The following is a 21,019-nucleotide window of genomic DNA, read 5'->3' on the forward strand; positions in this document are numbered from 1 at the left end:
TGTGGCAAACTGAATTGTACACAGGGAGACGAAGAAAATATTAACAATACCTTGGACTGCTTTGTCCTTTTTGATAAACTGGACTGGCAAGAACCAAGAACAGGAATGACACCATGAAACACATACATACTGTGCATGTCAGGCCGTGGGAATATAAACGGCCTGGTCTGATTCTTATAAACATGAATAACTGAATATCTATGATATTTTTAAGTGACACAAACAACAAAATCATTACATAAAACAGATCTCCTGTGGGATTTTGAAAAGATGGAGGAACTTGAGGCTAATTGTTCCCATCAGGCCGACATGCTTTACCTTGGGTTATGTCTTATATAACAAGTGCTTAAACTAAGTGCTGAGATGAAATACAATCTCTGTCAGTACAGCAAGTTTCTGCTGTCTGTAGAAATGCAAATATACTATATATACAGCAGCAATATCTTGAAGTATGGGAAGAAGGTAAAACTGCTAATGTTGCGTTATATGCATGAAAATGACTTCATATTTTTTAATTAGGTATCACATTTTGCCAAGATTAGTTGCAAGAAATGTCATAGGTTTAGTCTCATAGAGAATGAATAGAGTGGCAGCGTGCATGCGTAACCGCCACTCCTTTCAAACTCGGGACCCCCGCTGTCTGGATTGGTGGGGAGTCAAGTGGTGGGATGCCCAGCGATCAAATATTTATCATCTATCCTGTGCATATGTGATAAGTTCTTTCAGCAGAATCACCACTTTTATTTTTATATAATCACTCTTCACTTATCAGAATCCTGTATTTTAACAATTCCGTGAGAATGTGCTTGAATCCGTTTTATTGTTTTAAGTATGTAACACTTTTATTCTCTTCTTTAGGATTATAGACTCCAGGATACAAATAGGTGAAGCTAGAAATGTTACTACAGTTGATAACTTTGTTCTTATGGGCTTCATAATGACTCCGGAGTTACAAATCATTCTTTTCATGGTATTTTTTGTTATCTATTTTTGTACAGTTATTGAAAATGTCATGGTTGTTTTAATTATTTCCTTGGAAACTAATCTTCACAAGCCCATGTATTTCTTCTTAGCCAACTTATCCATTATAGAGATCTGCTATACCACAAGTGTAACTCCAAATACTTTGAAAAACTTTGTCAGTGAGGACAGAACTATTTCATTCATTGGCTGCATTACCCAAGCATTTTGCTTTGTTGGACTAGGGGGTTCTGAATGTGTCCTTCTCTCTGCTATGGCTTATGACCGGTACATTGCTATATGTCAGCCCTTGTTATATTCAGTATATATGAATCCTTTATGCTGTTTACAGCTAGTTATTGCCTCATTGACTATTGGGTTTTTAAATTCTCTTATACACACTCTTTCCGTAGCTACATTACCATTTTGCAAGGACCGTGTAATCCAACATATTTATTGTGATTTTCCACAAATTCTAAAACTTGCTTGCACAGATGCTGAACTTCACGAATTGATATCCATTCTAGTGGGAGGATCTGTTATAATTGGTAGTCTTTTGTTTATACTTGTTTCCTACATTTGCATTTTGAGAGCTGTGTTTAATATCCGCAGTAAACATGGAAAGCAGAAAGCGTTCTATACTTGTGGGTCTCATTTCATGGTGGTCACTTTTTACTTTGGGACTGTTATTCTTTATTATATGCTTCCTAGCTCTGTTACTCTTAATGTACAAAAAATAGTGATCTCCTTAATGTATGGAGTTATAACTCCTTTTATTAATCCTATAATCTACAGTTTAAGGAATGCAGACTTTAAGAAAGCCATTAACGAAAAGATCATGAGAAAAGGGTAATTTAGGCAAGTACCAAGTTGAGTTTGTAGAAGTTTCTTTTGCATAGATTTATCTTATCAAGAGTGTCAAAGCCGGCAATAAAAGGGCAGGTTGCTCACCAAAACTGACCCGTGGAGAAGAGTCTGATAACTCTAAGGTCATCTATAAGGGTATGTTCACACAGCCTATTTACGGACGTAAATCGGGCGTTTTTGCCCCGAATTACGCCCGAAAATAGCGCCTCAATAGCGCTGACAAACATCTGCCCATTGAAAGCAATGGGCAGACGTTTGTCTGTTCACACGAGGCGTATATTTACGCGCCGCTGTCAAATGACGGCGCGTAAATAGACGCCCGCGTAGAAGAAGTGACCTGTCACTTCTTTGGCCGTAATTGGAGCCGCTATTCATTGACTCCAATGAATAGCAGCGCTAATTACGGCCGTAATTGACGCGGCGTTCAAGCGCCTGCACATGCCGGTACGGCTGAAATTACGGGGATGTTTTCAGGCTGAAACATCCCCGTAAATTCAGCCGTTACGGACCCCCGCCGTGTGAACATACCCTAAAAAGGATCATTGCATCAAAAATGCTTCTTAGTTCACCCTTAGGGTATGTTCACACGGCCTACTTTTGGCTATTTTTCAGGCCGTAAACGCCCGAAAAACGGCCGAAAAATCGGAAGCAGAACGCCTCCAAACATCTGCCCATTGATTTCAATGGGAAAAACGGCGTTCTGTTCTGACGGGTTGTTTTTTTACGCGGCCATTTTAAAAAACGGCCCGAAAAAGAAGTGCAGGTCACTTCTTGGGACGTTTTTGGAGCACTTTTTTCATAGACTCTATTGAAAACAGCTCCAAAAATGGCCGTAAAAAAAACACTGCGAAAAACGCTACGAAAATCGTCTCAAAATACGGAGCTGTTTTCAAGGGAAAACAGCCCCTGATTTTCAGACGTTTTTTGAGCAACTCGCGTTTTTCGTGGCGTTTTTAGCGGCGTTTTCGCGGCGTTTTTTACGTCCGTTTTTGGAGCTGTTTTCATTGGAGTCTATGAGAAAACGGCTCCAAAAACGTCCAAAGAAGTGTCTTGCACGTCTTTAACGAGGCAGTCATTTTACGCGTCGTCGTTTGACAGCTGTCAAACGACGACACGTAAATTACAGGTTGTCGGCACAGTACGTCGGCAAACCCATTCAAATGAATGCGCAGATGTTTGCTGACGTATTGGAGCCGTATTTTCAGGCGTAAATCGATGCATAATACGCCTCATTTACGCCTGAAAATAGGTCGTGTGAACCCAGCCTTAGACTTTATTCAGACGAACGTGAAAAACGTCCGTGCAGCGCGCGTGATTTGCACGCGCGTTGCACGGACCTATATGTGTCTATGGGGCCGTGCAGACATGTCCGTGATTTTTGCTCAGCGTGAGTCCGCTGAAAAAAAGTCACGACATGTCCGTTCTTTGGGCGTTTTGCACGCATCACGCACCCATTGAAGTCAATGGATGCGTGAAAACCACGCATGCCGCATGGAAGCACTTCCGTGCGAACTGCGTGATTCGCGCAAGAGCTGTCAAAAGGATGAATGTAAACAGAAAAGCACCACGTGCTTTTCTATTTACAAACATCCAAACGGAGTGTCTTTGAGAAGAGCGAACCCGGACAACCGAACCGAACTTCACCGGGTTCGGCCGAACTCGTTTTGGCCGAACCCGGCAAAAAAATTCCCGGTACGCGACGTCCGGATATAGTCACTGTCCAGGGTGCAAAAAGAGTTAAACTGTTTCAGCACCATGGACAGTGACTTCCGATCCCAAAATACATGAACGAGTAAAAAAAAAAAAAAAGAAGTTTTGACTTACCGCTAACTCCCGGCTTCTTCCTCCAGTCTGACCTCCCGGGATGACAATTCCGTCCAAGTGACAGCTGCAGCCAATCACAGGCCAAGCACAGGCTGCAGCGGTCACATGGACTGCCGCGTCATCCAGGGAGGTGGGGCCAGATGTCAAGAGAGGCGCGTCACCAAGGACGCGTCACCAAGGCAACGGCCGGGAAGTTCTCGGTAAGTACGAACCTCTTTTTTTTTTTTAACAGGTTGCTAGATATGGTGATCGTAATTCACTGTCGAGGGTGCTGAAAGAGTTACTGCAGATCAGTTAACTCTTTCAGCACCTTGGACAGTGACTGACGTCGGCTAGCCTCATCTCTATGATGGCGGCTGCGCGAAAATCACGCAGCCGCGCATCATACACGGATGACACACGGAGCTGGCAAGTGATTTTTGCGCGCGCAAAACGCCGCGTTTTTGCGTCCGCAAAAACGCCACGTTCGTGTGAATCCAGCCTCAGGGTATGTTCACAGACAAACTCAAAAACGTCTCAAAATACGAAGCTGTTTTCAAGGGAAAACAGCTCCTGATTTTCAGACGTTTTTTATGCCACTCGCGATTTTCGCAGCGTTTTTCGCAGCATTGTTTACGGCCGTTTTTGGAGCTGTTTTCCCTTGAAAACGTATTTTGAGACGATTTTTGCTAAGAGTGTGAACATACCCTTACACAGCAAGATTCTCATTCTATAAATGTAAAATTTAATTTTTTCCCGCTGATTGTGACGCGAAAAGCCTGTCGGAATCAGCGCCAAAAATCGTCTGAAATCGCCCCACCCATTGATTTCAATGGGAAGGAAGAGGTGATCTTTTTCCTGGGTGGCTTTTGGCTGCTCGCGGGCAAAAAATGCGGCATACCCTTTCTTGCCATGGTTTCCGTCTCTGACCTCCCATTGAATCAAGAGAAAACCTACAGCGCTCGTTTCTGAGCATTTTTCGTAGCATTTTTTTCTTGCATTAGTTTCAATGGCCGCGGGTAAAAAACGCTGCGACAACCTCAGCGAAAACCGCAGAAAGAAGAGCAGGCAGTTCAAAATCTGCCTCAAAATTCCTGAAGAAATTCTGAGACAGATTTTTTCTGCCTGCAAAAAACTCTGTGTGAACAGAGCCTAAATGCGCCTAAACTTTACAAAATATCATTGGTACTACAAATGACAAAACTATTTATAGACATATTTAATGGTGGATTATTGATGATTTGGGGCTGTTTTGATGCTAGTAGTCTAGAAGTTTATATGAAAATTAATCACATAAGAATGAATACCAGGAAATTTTAGCCCAAAATGTGTCTGTCATTGGAAGAAAGCTGAAACTTGTGTTCGGTTGAACTTTTCTGCAAGGTTACCCCAGACACATCAGGGGCAGGTATGGGCAGTAAACTACAAGCAACAAACCAAGAATATCAAGCAGCCTGAAATGTTCTGCATGAAGGTGGGGTCCAAGATCCTTCAACAAGTGTTCTCCAATCTTGCTAATTCCTTGAGGACTGGGACAATTTGTAACTCGAGGACAAGAACAATTTTTGATTTTCCCTCTTTTCATTTTGATGGTCATAACTTTTAGGCTATGTTCACACGGAGTATTTTGGGGGAGGAATATCTGCCTCAAAATTCAGTTTCGAACTTTGAGGCAGATTTTCCTCTCCCTGCACGCCAATTTTCGCGGCGATTTTCGCGCCGTTTTTCGCCCGTGGCCATTGAGCGCCGCGGGCATAAAACAGCGCGAAATACGCTTTCTCTGCCTCCCATTGAAGTCAATGGGAGGTCAGAGGCGGAAGCGCCCGAAGATAGGGCATGTCGCTTCTTTTTCCCGCGAGGCAGTTTTACTGCTCGCGGGAAAAAGACGCCGACGCCTCCCATTGAAATCAATGGGAGGCGTTCTCGGGCCGTTTTTGCCGAGTTTTGCGACGCGGCTTCCGCGTCAAAAAACTCGCCAAAATACCCTGTGTGAACATAGCCTTAGACTTGTAGCTGCATGAGGCTTTGTTTTTTGCAGGACAAGTTGTACTTTATTTGTGCCATGTTTTGATACATATGCATTAGCTTTTCATTTATATGAACTTATATTTTGGCAAAAATGCTGAAAAAATGCAATTCCATTGCAGTATTTCTTTTTAATTTTTTTATGCCATTCATCAGTCATCATAAATGATGCTATAAATTTATTGCAAAGGTGGTTATGGTTGTGAGGATACCAAATATGTCTATATTATTTTATGTCTTGGGACCTAAATTTAATAAAGTTTATTTATTGTAAAAAAATAAATAATTATTTTTTTTCGTATTACTTTTATCCATTTTACTTTTGTTTTAAATCCCACAGTGAGATTTTAGATTTTTATTTTTAACTATAATGTACTGGCATACATGGGGTCACTATATGTCAGTACATGTGTGCTAAATGTACACAGTCCTTTGTTTGTACATACCTAAGTATGACCTGCCTAAGTATGACCTGCCTAAGTATGACCTGCCTAAGTATGACCTAACAACAGGATATATGGTTAGAAAACCTGGGTTCCTTCAATGGAACATGGACTGGCTGTCCATTCAAAGAATGGGTGCAGATCGCATCACAGTGATTCCCCCTAAGGGTATGTTCACATGCAGTGCTTTCAGACGTAATTCGGGCATTTTACTCCTCGAATTACGCCTGAAAAAACGCCCCTATTACGCCTACAAACATCTGCCCATTGCTTTCAATGACGATGTTCTATTTCCACGAGCCTTTATTTTACGCATCGCTGTCAAAATACGGCGCGTAAAATGACGGCTCATCAAAAGAAGTGCAGGACACTTCTTAGGCTGGGTTCACACGAGCACATTAACGTCCGTAATGGACGGACGTATTTCGGCCGGAAGTCCCGGACCGAACACAGTGCAGGGAGCCGGGCTCCTAGCATCATACTTATGTACGACGCTAGGAGTCCCTGCCTCTCTGCAGGACAACTGTCCAGTACTTTAATCATGTTTTCAGTACGGGACAGTAGTTCCACGGAGAGGCAGGGACTCCTAGCGTCGTACATAACTATGATGCTAGGAGCCCGGCTCCCTGCACTGTGTTCGGTCCGGGACTTCCGGCCGAAATACGTCCGTCCATTACGGACGTTAATGTGCTCGTGTGGACCCAGCTTTAGGACGTTTTTGGAGCCGTTTTTCATAGACTATTGAAACAGCTCCAAAAACGGGCATAAAAAAAACGCGAGTTGCTCAAAAAACATCCGTATTTTCAGAAGTTTTTTGTTAAGCGTGTGAACATACCCTTAGTCTCTCACTTTATATGCCACAATCAGTGTTGATCACGGCATATAAAAGGTTGAACAACAGAGATCAGAGGTTTCTCTGATCTCCGCCTTTATAAAGGGACAGCAGTTGTGTGTTACAGCTTTGGACCCGCTCCTCGTTGTACGGGAACAGCAACAGTGCCCGCGTGAACAGCATGACGAATATGCATCTACTACTTGCTTCTGATCTCAAGCATACTGGTTACTGCTCGGCAAACAGTTAAAGGGAATATATAATTAGAAAATGACTTATTATTAAAATCAGGTTTTTATTATAAATAAAGATCTTTTAAAAAATTTTGGGGGTAATTAATCAACCTTTCTACGCCAGAAAAGTCACAAAAGGGCCTTTTTGCGCCACCTTCGCACAGGAAAGTGGGTGTGACTTATGGAAAGTGGGCGTGGTTACAGCAGCCCATCAAATTTATTCGAATTTACTTTAAAAAAACTGGCGTAAATTATAGATCAAAAATACACAGCTCCTAGCTGGCGTAGATTTCACTCTATGGGGCGTAGCAAGGTAGAGGCCTGCGTTAGGCCTCATACTTTGCCCACTACAATCAGACTAACCTCCTCCCATTGGGCAGTTAATTGAAAAAAAATGAAATAAAAAAAATATATATATTATACTCACCTTACCTTATCTTCTCTCCTCCGGGTCCCCTCATCATTCCAGCGTGGCTCATACAACATACTGACGCCGGCCGTCAGGTCCTTGTATGAGCCACGCTTGAGAGATGAGGGAACCAAAGGGGAGAAGAGGAGCGGTGAGGTGAGTATGTGTTTTTTTAATTTATGGCCAATGGGGGAGGAATGGATGGTGCAAGGCCGTACTTGTTGCGCCACATTTGTGGCTTACGCCATTTATTAACCCTTTAAGGACATGGCAATTTTGGTCTTGAGGACACCATTTTTTTTATATCTCTCTCTTTGCAGGCCGGCGCTCCTAACGTTTTTATCTTTTATTCGACGTAGCTGTATGAGACTTCGTTTTTTGCGGGACGAGTTGTACTTTCTGTATATGCCATTTTGGTACGTTTACATTATCATTAAGTTTTATATACATTTTTATTTTGACAAAAATGCAGAAAAAAAGCAGTTCCGCTGCAGTTTTCATTTTTTTTTTTACACCATACACCGATCATCATAAATAATGTTACACATTTGTTGTACAGGTTGTTACGGTCGTGTCGATACCAAATATGTGTATATTTTATTTATGTTTTGGGACTTATATTTTGTAAAGTTTATTTATTGTAAAAAATTTGTATTTCTGTGTATTTGTTGACTAATTTTTTTTATTGAACATTAGTTTTTTTAATCCTATAGAGGGATTTTTCTACTTGATTATTATTATTTAACTTTAATGTACTGGCATATATCTATATACTGACAGTACACAGGCAGTTGTTAGGACATACGTAAGTATGCCCTAACAACAGGAAATATGGTCAGACAGCCCTGGGGTCCTTGCAATAGACCCTGGGCTGTCTGACCATAAAAGGTATGGGTCTCGATCGCGTCACAGGGATTTCCTGTGACGCGATAAAAGTGGAGTCCCCCCTTCTCATTTTCACTTTGAATGCCACGGTCAGGTTTTATCGCGGCATTCATGGAGTTTTCTCTCCACCGTTAGAGCGGGGCTGCGGCTGTGTATTACAGCCATTGCCCCGCTCCTGATCACGCTGAGACACTGCTGTCTCAAAGGACGAGAATGCTCATACTAATGCGGCAAGCACCCGCCGCTCAGGACGAGTATTCTCGATCTGTGTCTCCAACCATTTAAGATGCTTTCACCTTTTAATAAATGCGTCACAGTTAACTCAACTTTTCTTACTATTACGACTGGCATATGCAAGTCTTAATAAATTGCCCGCTTGGTGTTATTTAAATATATTTAAATATTTTATACACTGGTAATTAGTGCACACAATAAGTTGACACTTTTTGTTTTCTGCAGCTCACTTGTCAGCTTTCTGGGACAGGGTAAGCAGAGGGCAGGGGGTTTGATGACAGACAACAACCCAATTGTACTGCTGGGGGCCTAGATAAGGTAAGTTACGGTGCGTAAAAATCCCGCAGAGTATACCAACCTGGAAGCTGCAGCACCCTCCGTCCCAAAAAATCGCACCACGTTGTGGTGCAGTTTTTCAGACGGACTCTCCGCTGCATAAAAAAAGCACTTATACTTATCCCCTCCCTCCTTTGACGTCCGCTCCGGCCTCCTACGATGACGTTGCAGGCCATGTGACGCTGCAGCAGTCACGTGGGATGAAACATCATCCCAGGAGGATGGACTGCAGGAAGATGGAGAGCGTTATGGGTAAGTATGTTTTTTTTCCAGAGTTGCGATTTTTGCATCGTAATCGCTGCAATAGCGCCACAAAACTTGCAACACATGGCTTTCTGTTGCGGGTTTTGCATCCCCATTGAATTCAAAGGCGGAAGACCCAAAGCAGAAAATCAACAAAAACGCAGCATAAATTGACATGTTGCAGAATTAAATTCTGCGCCACAGGTCAATTTATTAACGTTTACGCTGCAGGTTTTTTTTCCGCAGCATGGGCATGAGTTTTCTAAATCTCATGCACTTTGCTGCTAATGCAAATGCTGCGGAATTTCCGCACACAATTCCGTTTGGCAACTTCAGCAGCGTTTACGCTACGTGGGAACCTGGTCTAAGACCTCCGGTACATGGTACAGAAATGCTGCAGAATTTCTATCTGGAATTTCCATGCGGAAACTTCAAACCATACTACGGTAGCAGCAAAGGAAATAAGATTTGATCAATTCTCATCCACATGCTGCTGAAAAATTTAGCAGTTCACACGTTCTGAAACTGACCTGCCGAGCAGATTCTCAATCTGCAGCATGTCAACTCATCTTGTGTAAACGCTGCCAAATTTCCGCATGAAAATTCCGAAGGATAACCTGCAGCATTTCCATCCCGTGTGCAGAAGGCCATACACTGGGCCTAGGAGAGTGGTGTCTTTTTAGGCTAGGTATCCACTGAAAAGACATCACCTTGTCGTGGCAGTTGGGCCCACAATGTGTTCAAAATGTGCCCTAAAAACCTCACATTTTAAGTTTACTAAGCTTAGCAGTAATGAAACTCAAATTAATCTATATATTCATTGTTCAAAAATAAGTCCCTGCAAAATAGAAAACAACACAGTATAATGCCCCCACACAGGATAATACCCCTATAGATGCCCCCACACAGCATAATGCCCCCATAGCTGCCCCATACATGGTATAATACCCTTATAGCTGCCCCCACACAGTATAATGCCCCATAGCTGCCCCACACACTGTATAATGTCCCGGTAGCTGTCCCACACCCGGTAAAATGCCCCTGTAGCTTCCCCATGCAGTATAATTCCCCTATATCTGCCCTTACACAGTATAATGCCCCTATAGCTGCCACCACACAGTATAATGGCCCCATAGCTGCCCCACACATGGTATAATACCCCTATAGCTGCCTCCACTCGGTAGAATACCCCTATAGCTGCCCCCACACAGTATAATGCCCCCACAGTTGCCCCCACACCGGATAATGCCCCTACACAGGATAATGCCCCTAAAGTTGACCCCACACAGGATAATGCCCCTATAGTGGCCCCCACACAGGATAATGACCCTATAGCAGCCCCACACAGGATAATGCTAAGAAAGCTACCCCCACAGTATAATGCCCCATAGCTGCCCCCACACAGAAGAATACCCTCATAGCTGCCTCCCTACAGGATAATGCCCCTATAGCTGCCCCCACACAGCATAATGCCCCCACACAGAATAATGCCCCCCAAAGCTGCCTCCACACAGTATAATGTCCATATAGCTGCCCCCACACAGGATAATGCCCCTAAAGCTGCCCCCCACATAGTATAATGCCCTTATGGCGGCCCACACACAGAATAATGCCCCCATAGCTGCCTCCACAGAGTATAATGCACCCACAGCTGACTCATTCAGTATATTGCCCTAAGCAGCCCTCCATACCCAGTATATTGCCCCCATAGCGGCCCCCACACACAGTATCATTACCCCATACTGCCTAATAAAAAACAATAAAATAAATACTCACTTAGCCCTGTTCCCATGATGAGTGGAGGAGATCTTTCTGCTCCTCCGGTCTGTGCAGTGTGTGGCTCGGCACAGACTGGCGTGATGACGTCACTACATCGTGCCTGTCTGTTCTGAGCTGCTCATGGCAAAGTGAATGCTGGAGCAAGGAGCCGTCAGCTCCTTGCTCCAGCATTGGATTCAACTGTATCTGCGTCCGGTGGATACAGATACAGTTGGAACCGGGAAACCGGGACATCAGTGAGTGCCTCGCAACCCCTCTGAGGTCTTTACACCCCTAGGGGGTCGCGACCCACAGTTTGGGAAACACTGTCTTAGGGTAAGACCACACAAAGCGGTCCTGACCCGGCCATGATGCGGTACCATGTTTGGCGCAGCTCTCAAATAGCCTGTTTATGGCCGGGTGTTATTTCGGGTAAAGGAATGTTTTACCCGCAATAATGCGCGGCCATTAACATAATATTTGACAGCCAAGCCGAACATAGTGCCGGTGCGGTTGTTGGCCGTGTCGCGGCCGAGCCAGGACTGCTCTGTGTGGCATTACCCTTTAGTCCAAGGCTACACCTAGACTTGTTATGGGGCTACTGATTGATTTTAACTCTTGAGTGACAGCTGCAGACCACAAGATTGATGCAACTCAATGTACTCATTTGGACTGCAACTGTAGCTCAAGAGTTAAAATCAATAAGTAGAATCACACAAAGTCTAGGCGTAACCCTGGCCTTAGCGTTCGCAGATTGCTGTTGCATTGTTTTTGGTTTGATAAACATACTACCTCGTCAGTGGGTAGGGGACTGTTCGCATCTCCTTCTGGAGACTGTATTAGGGTATGTTCACAGGGCAAACTAAAAACAGCTGTAAATACGAACTGTTTTAAAGGGAAAACAGCTCCTGATTTTCAGCCATTTTTTTAAGCAACTAGTGTTTTCTGCAGCGTTTTTTAAGGAAGTTTTTGGAGCTGTTTTTCTATTGAGTCAATGAAAAACGGCTCCAAAACGGCTCCAAAAACGGCTCAAGAAGTGACATGCACTTCATTTTACTGGGCTTTTTTTTAATAACGCCCCATGGGAACGGAACGCCGTTTCTCCCATTGAAATCAATGGGCAGATGTTTGGAGGCGTTCAGTCCCCGTAACTTTAGCCATTTTTAGAGGCGTTTACAGCCCAAAAAATGGCTGGAAATAGGCCGTGTGAACATACCCTGAGTCTTTTGTTAGTGTCTGGCCATTAACTTTTATCTATTGGTGCGGCCATTAAGTACATACACTCTGCTGTACTGGCCACCCCCCAGATACTGAATATGTTTAAAAATAACAAAATGATCAACTAGTTTGTTTAAAAAATACAGACTTACATCTAGTTAATGAAACTAATACTAAATACATAATTACAATGAAATATATTCTCTGTAAAGGGTAACTAAACGGTCAACAAACTTTAACATAGTGACATGTCAGAAGTTTTGATTGGTGGGAGTCCGAGCACTGAGACCTCCACCCCAACGCTAAAACTAAGCAGCAGAAGTGCTAGTGTGAGCGCTCAGCTGTCTTCATTTCTGTTCGGCTTTTTCCAGAAAGCCGATATATCAGAGTACGGGCTCATAGACTTTCTACATTGAGTACGGGCTCATAGACTTTCTACATTGATTTCTGGAAAAAGCCGAAAAGAAAATAAACTGCTGAGCGCTCACTTGAGCGCTTCTGCTGCTTGGTTTTAGCGATTGGTGGGAGTCTCAGTGCCCGGACCCCTACCGATCAAAACTTCTGACATGTCACTATGACATGTCAGAAATTTGTTGAACGTTTAGTAACCCTTTAAGCATTCTAGAAAGTTTTATTCTCATACTGGAAGGCTTCTAGTTATGTTTCATGCACTATTTGATTGAAACTTTAGACTAATTAATGGAAGGAATTGTGAGCTAACCATACCCATATATTTTCTGAAGTAGACATAGCACATTGTCAAAATCCCATTCAGCACTTTACACGCACACATGCACACACGCACACACACACACACACACACACACACACACACACACACACACACACACACACACACGCACACAGCCTGTATTAAGTGTAATGTTTCATAATTTTTTTAATAAAAATTTATGTCTGTAGCTAAAAATCTGAACAAAGCAGAAAGCACAACAGCTCCTAAAAATAAAAGTTCAAAATATTACACAGAGTACATACTTATAGCTTTTTATTTATATACAAATATTTTCTCAATATTACCAGAACTGGAGAGACCAAAAATCTGGTTTTGAGCTGGAAATTAAAAAAAGTAACAACGTATAAATAACAGGGATTGCACACCTTAAAGGGAACCTGTCACCAGCATTTCACCTATTGAACATTACATTTTGCGCCTTTTATCGTAATAATCCGGTGTCCCTTTGTGTGCACACACCAGAAGGGGACATTAATGCACAAGCGCAGGATTTTGTGTGCTGGGGGAAGGCGAGGAGCTGCCAATCAAAAGTAAGGAGGCGGGAAAAACTCGGGAATACTTGATGAATGAAGATATGACTTTTCAAACGCAGATTTGACTCTTTTCAAATGAAGATCTGACTCTTTTCTGCTCATTAGCATACGGTGTGGGAACACTAAAAAACTGAAAACTAAAGCTACAGAGCCGACTAAGAAGACAATTATAGGTTATATAGAAATGATTTTTCACCCACTACCACCAGGTATTGCTGGTTTAATAGGTAAAATGATGGTGACAGGTTCCCTTTAAGGCCCCATGCACACGACCGTAAAAATTGTCCGTAATTGTTTTCGGTAATATGGTCCGCAATTACAGACCCATTCAGTTCTATTGGCCGCGGACACCTTTCCATATTGCTACGAATGGGTGTCCGTGCCGTAGAAATGTTCCGAAAATTATGGAACATGTTCGCTATTTTGCATTTTACAGGGAGTGCTCCCATACTTTGTATGGGAGCACGGCCTGAAAATGTGGGCAGCCGGTCGTGCCCGCAATCGCGGACCGTGATTACAGGCACGGCCGTTTGTATGGGGCCTTAGGCCGGGTTTCCACGTAGGGTAAATGCTGCGGAATTTCCACAACGGAATTGTGTGCGGAAATTGGCCAGCATTTACAGTAGCAGCAAAGTGGATGAGATTTAGAAAATCTCATGCCCACACAGCGGAAAAAAACCCCAGCGTAAATGTTAATAAATTGACCTGCGGCGCCGAATTTTATTCCGAATCATGTCAATTTATGCTGCGTTTTTCTGGACTGTCTGTGGCGGGTTTTTCCACATTGAATTCAATGGGGATACAAAACCTGTAACAGAAAGCCAAGTGTTGATGAATCGTGGCAATTACAAAGCAAAAATCGCAACTCTGGAAAAAATAAATTGATTATACTTACCCAGAACGCTCTCCTTCTTCCTGCAGTCCGGCTTCCTGAGATGACATTTCATCCTATATGACCACTGCAGCCAATCACAGGCTGCAGCGTCACATGGCCTGCAAAGTCATCGTTATGCAGTGTATACGACCCATGGGAACCCGGCGCAACCGGCCTAAAAAGTAAGTGCAACCCTACATTCTATATATTTCCTGAAAGCAGACAATCTAACAATTTCAGTATTTTAACATGCTTTTTACAGCCAGGTCCACCTTTATGTAAGTTTGTGACAAATAGAATAAAAAAAAAAATGCCTTTAACCCTTTCACGACCAAGGACGAAAATGCACGTCCTGGTCGGCTGCTAGTTCCCGCACCAGGACGTGCATTTTCGTCCGCATTTCAAACTGTCACTCTGTGTAAACACAGAGTGACAGACCCGCGCTGACAGCTGTCCTAGACAGCTGAGACATCAGCCTCGCCGGACAGCGGACCATCGCGGCTGCTTTCGGCAGTTAACCCCTTAAGTGCGGCGACGGATTGCCGTCGCCGCATTTAAAGAGGCTCTGTCACCAGATTTTGCAACCCCTATCTGCTATTGCAGCAGATAGGCGCTGCAATGTAGATTACAGTAACGTTTTTATTTTTAAAAAACGAGCATTTTTGGCCAAGTTATGACCATTTTTATAGTTATGCAAATGAGGCTTGCAAAAGTCCAAGTGGGTGTGTTTAAAAGTAAAAGTCCAAGTGGGCGTGTATTATGTGCGTACATCGGGGCGTTTTTAATACTTTCACTAGCTGGGCGCTCTGAAGAGAAGTAACATCCTCTTCTCTTCAGAACGCCCAGCTTCTGACAGTGCAGATCTGTGACGTCACTCACAGGTCCTGCATCGTGACGGCCACATCGGCACCAGAGGCTACAGTTGATTCTGCAGCAGCATCAGCGTTTGCAGGTAAGATCGACTTACCTGCAAACGCTGATGCTGCTGCAGAATCAACTGTAGCCTCTGGTGCCGATGTGGCCGTCACGATGCAGGACCTGTGAGTGACGTCACAGATCTGCACTGTCAGAAGCTGGGCGTTCTGAAGAGAAGAGCATCGATGTTACTTCTCTTCAGAGCGCCCAGCTAGTAAAAGTATTAAAAACGCCCCGATGTACGCACATAATACACGCCCACTTGGACTTTTACTTTTAAACACACCCACTTGGACTTTTGCAAGCCTCATTTGCATAACTACAAAAATGGTCATAACTTGGCCAAAAATGCTCGTTTTTTAAAAATAAAACCGTTACTGTAATCTACATAGCAGCGCCTATCTGCTGCAATAGCAGATAGGGGCTGCAAAATCTGGTGACAGAGCCTCTTTAAGTAGTTTGAAGTATATCGGCAGCCCCCACGAAGTGATCGTGGGGGCTACCGATGCTTGTCACGGCAATCGGAGGTCAGATAATGACCTCCGGGTTGCCATGTACGGAAGCCTCGGAGGAACAGCCTCCGGCCGTTCCTCTGCTTCCTGTCAGTGTGACAGTCACATCACAATGACAATTGGAGTACATTACACTACGTGTGTAGTGTAATGTACTCTAGCAGCGATCAAAGCTGCAAGTCTGAGTGTCCCCTAGTGGGACAAGTAAAAAAAAGTAAAAAAAAGTAATAAAAATGTTTTAAAAAAAGTGTAAAAATAAAAGTTATAAGTGATATAAACACAAAATGCTTTTTTTCCTATAATAAGACTTTTATTATAGAAAAAAAATGAACACGTTAAAAAAGTACACATATTTTGTATCACCGCGTTCGTAACGACCCCAACTATAAAACTGTAATGTTCTTTTCCCCGCACGATGAACACCCCAAAAAAAATCAATAAAAAACGACGACAGAATCACAATTTTTTGGGTCACCACCGCTCTCTAAATAAAGAATAAAAAGTGATCAAAAAGTCGCATGTTCCCAAAAATAGTACCAATAAAAACTTCTATCCGTCCCGCAAAAAACAAGCCCTTACACAGCTTTTTTGACAAAAAAATAAAAAAATTACGGCTCTCTGAATATGGTGACAGAAATTTTTTTTGTTTATAAATAAGTCATTTTATTGTGCAAACGCTAAAAAAAAGGACCAAACCTATATACATCTGGTATCGCCGTAACCATACCAACTCGCAGAATAAAGTAAAAATGTCACTTATAGCGTACGGTGAACGCCGCAAAAAGAAAACATAAAAAACGGTGTCAGAATTCCTGTTTTTTGCTCAGGATTGCAAAAAAATGGAACAAAAAGTGATAAAAAAAAAAATCGCACGTACCCCAAAATGGTACCAATGAAAACTACAGATTGTCCCGCAACAAATAAGCCCTCACATGACTCCGGTGGTGAAAAAATAAAAAAGTTCTGGCTTTCAGAATATGGCGATGCAAAATGTTCCAAAAGCGGATAAGATCGGGCGCCATTTATCAGTGCGACACTGGCCACACATCTATGAATTATTATTTATTTACCCCATTATTATACCCTCTTATTATACCCTGATGTACCCCGCACAGATTACATATACCCTGATGTACCCCGCACAGATTACACATGCCCCCCACATTATAAACTGAAATACCAGCGAAACCCAAATCAGAAAAACTACCAAGCAAAATCTGCGCTCCAAAAACAAAATGGCGTCCCTCCCTTCTGAGCCCTGCAGCGTGCCAAAGCAGCAGTTTGCGCCCACACATACGGCGTCGCCATACCCGAGAGAACCCGCTTAACGTTTTATGAGGTATTTGTCTTCTGTGGCACAAACTGGGCACAACATATTATGCACTAAAATGGCATATCAGTGGAAAATTGCAATTTTCACTTTGAACTATCCGCTGTGCATTAACCCCTTTGCGCACTATGACTTAATTGCCCGTCATGGTGCGGTGGTTGATGTATGGAGCCGGCTCACGTTCTGAGCCCGCTCCATACGCTGCGGGTGTCGGCTGTGTATTACAGCAGCCCCCCTCGGTACTAACGGACAGGAACAGCGATCGCTCTGTTACAGAAGCCTGTAAGAATAACAATATACTGCAATACATTAGTATTGCTGCATATTGTACCAGTGATCCAATGATCGCTGGATCAAGTCCCCTAAGGGGATTGATTAATAAAATGTGTAGAAGAATTATAGTTATTAGTAGTGAGAATTTTTTTTTTTAAAGTGATAAAAACAAAACACCTTTTCGCATTTTTCTTCTAAAGTAATGTAAAAAAATGAACAAAATTGGTATCGCTACGTCCGTAAAAGTCCGAACTATTACAATATACCATTATTTAATTTGCACAGTGCACACCTTAAAAAAATGTAATAATTGAAACCGGCAAAATCACAATTTTTTTTTTTTGTCAAAAAAAATGTAATACAACTTTTGAATCACTTTTTATGTACCAAAAAATGGTACCAATAAAAACTGCAGCTCCTCCCGCAAGAAATAAGCCCTCACACCGCTCTATTGATGGAAAAATAAAAAAGTTATGGCTCTTGGAAAGCGGGGAGGGAAAATCTAAAATAAGAAAGCAAAAATTGGATCAGTCCTGAAAGGGTTAATTCATTTCTAATGAAAAAACGTATGACCCCATGTGGGGTATTTCCGTACTCGGGAGAAATTGCTTTATAAAAAATGGTTGTTTTTTTCCTCCTTTATCCCTTGTGAAAATGAGAAAATGCAACATTTTAGTGGAAAAAATTTTGATATTAATTTTCGCGCCCTAATTCTAATAAACTCTGCAAAAGACCCGTGGGGTGCAAATGCTCACTATACCCCTAGAAAAATTCCTTGAAGGTTTTTCCAAAATGGGGTCACTTTTGGGGGGTTTCCACTGTTTTGGTCCCTCCAGTGCATTGCAGATGCGACATGGCACCGAAAACCATTCCAGCAATATCATAAATCCAAATGTCGCTCCTTCCCTTCTGAGCCCTGCTGTGGGTCCAAACAGCAGTTTATTACCACATATGGGGTATTGTCGTAATCGGGAGACATTGCTTTACAAATGTTGGGGTGCATTTTCTTCGTTATTCCTTGTAAATAATAAAAATTTCTATGTTTCAGAAAAAAAGTACATTTTAATTTTTACAGACTAATTCCAATATATTTAGCGAAAAACCTGTGTGGTCAAAATGCTAACTATACCCCTAGATAAATACCTTAAGGGGTCTAGTTTTCAAAATGGGGTAGTTTATGGGGAGTTTCTATCGTTCTGGCAGCTCAAAGCCTCTCCAAATGTACAGTGGGGCCTAAAACATTTTCAAGCAAAATATGAGTCCTGAAAGTCTCCGGGTGCTCCCTTCCTTTGGGGCCCTGCCGTGTGTCCAAGCAATGCATTAGGGTCACAATGGGGGCATTTTTGAAATCAGGAGAAACAGGGTGATATATTTTGGGGTGTGTTTCTTCATTCTCATGGTCGCTTTACACAGAAATTGGTCTTCAAGGTGATACTTTTATGAAAAAAGTGTTTTTTTTGTTTTTTTTCACCTGCTATGCATTAAATTTAGCAAAAAACTGTGGGGTCAAAGTACGCACTACACCCCTAGATAAATACCTTAAGGGGTCTAGTTTTCTAAATGGGGTCGTTTATGGGGAGATTCTATCGCTCTGGTAGCTCAAAACCTCTCCAAATGTACAGTGGGGCCTAAAACATTTTCAAGCAAAATATGAGTCCTGAAAGCCTGCGGGTGCTCCCTCCCTTTCGGGCCCTGTCGTGTGTCCAAGCAATGCATTAGGGTCACAATGGGGGCATTTTTGAAAACAGGAGAAACAGGGTGATATATTTTGGGGTGTGTTTCTTCATTCTCATGGTCTCTTTACACAGAAATCGGTCTTCAAGGTGATACTTTTATGAAAAAAGTGTTGTTTTTTTTTTTTTCACCTGCTATGCATTAAATTTAGCAAAAAACTGTGGGGTCAAAGTACGCACTACACCCCTAGATAAATACCTTAAGGGGTCTAGTTTTCTAAATGGGGTCGTTTATGGGGAGATTCTATCGCTCTGGTAGCTCAAAACCTCTCCAAATGTACAGTGGGGCCTAAAACATTTTCAAGCAAAATATGAGTCCTGAAAGCCTCCGGGTGCTCCCTCCCTTTCGGGCCCTGTCGTGTGTCCAAGCAATGCATTAGGGTCACAATGGGGGCATTTTTGAAAACAGGAGAAACAGGGTGATATATTTTGGGGTGTGTTTCTTCAATCTCATGGTCGCTTTACACGGAAATCGGTCTTCAAAGTGATACTTTTATGAAAAAAGTGTTTTTGTTTTTTTTTTCACCTGCTATGCATTAAATTTAGCAAAAAACTGTGGGGTCAAAGTACGCACTACACCCCTAGATAAATACCTTAAGGGGTCTAGTTTTCTAAATGGGGTCGTTTATGGGGAGATTCTATCGCTCTGGTAGCTCAAAACCTCTCCAAATGTACAGTGGGGCCTAAAACATTTTCAAGCAAAATATGAGTCCTGAAAGCCTCCGGGTGCTCCCTCCCTTTCGGGCCCTGTCGTGTGTCCAAGCACTGCATTAGGTCACAATGGGGGCATTTTTGAAAACAGGAGAAACAGGGTGATATATTTTGGGGTGTGTTTCTTCATTCTCATGGTCACTTTACACAGAAATCGGTCTTCAAAGTGATACTTTTATGAAAAAAGTGAAATTATATTTTTTTACGCCTGCTTTGCATGAATTCTTACAAAAAAACTGTGGGGTCAAAATACTTACAACATCCCTTAATAAATACCTTAAGGGGTGTAGTTTTCAAAATGGGGTCACTTGTGGGGGTTTCCACCATTCTGACACCTATGAGCCTCTGAAAACCTGGCTTGGTGCAGGAAAACAAAATGTACTTCAAAATGTATAAAATGATTACTAAATTTGTAAGTCTTCCAAATTGCTCAAAAAAATAAAATTTTTTTCAAAAGTGCTGACAAAATAGAGTAAAGAGATGGAAATATATATTTAATTAAAAAAATTGTGCAGTATGTGTACATATGTGACATATTGCAGTTAAAAATAGGGAAAAATGATAATTTTTACAAAATTTCTTCAATTTCTCTATTTTTTAATTAATTTCCGCAAATCGTATCAGTCTACTTTTACCACTAAAATAAAGTACAACATGTGACGAAAAAACAATGTCAGAATTACTTGGATATTCAAAACTTTCACAGAGTTATTCTCTGATAAAATCAGACATACCAGATTTGACAAATCTGGCTTGGTCATTAAGGTACAAACATGCCCGGTCATTAAGGAGTTAAAGAAGCACTCTAGCAAATGTCTTTTTTTTGCATTTATCATCCTAACTCACCAGCAATATTCTAGCAGTGTCATTTGTTTCTTCCCAGCTCAGTTGCATAGATAAATTTTGAACCCTTTCATTATGGGCACCTGTGTCATGTGATCTCAGTCTGACCACCAAAAGAGACCATGTTCTCATGCGTAGACAGGAGGGCAGTGTCTCCTGTGTGGTTGACTTCCTGTAAACTACAGGATTACATAATCACCTAAAATCACTCCTGTCACCTCTGAGACACCTCCTCTCTGCACTCAGCTCCACCTTCCTTGTTTCTCTGTATGTCCCTCCAGTGCTGCTGAAGATA

General features: G+C 42.3%; 1 protein-coding gene across 1 annotated transcript in view; it reads left to right on the forward strand.

Annotated features, from left to right (window-relative positions):
- LOC142761433 (olfactory receptor 5F1-like) overlaps positions 1-21,019 on the forward strand; it is a 46,143-nt gene that overhangs the window by 11,778 nt on the left and 13,346 nt on the right. Inside the window, exon 3 of the mRNA XM_075864645.1 lies at positions 859-970. Within this exon, the coding sequence (XP_075720760.1) occupies positions 859-970 (112 nt within the window). The remainder of the gene's footprint in view (positions 1-858; positions 971-21,019) is intronic.

Source organism: Rhinoderma darwinii, chromosome 1 (assembly GCF_050947455.1).
Source record: "Rhinoderma darwinii isolate aRhiDar2 chromosome 1, aRhiDar2.hap1, whole genome shotgun sequence".
Classification (NCBI taxonomy): domain Eukaryota; kingdom Metazoa; phylum Chordata; class Amphibia; order Anura; family Rhinodermatidae; genus Rhinoderma; species Rhinoderma darwinii.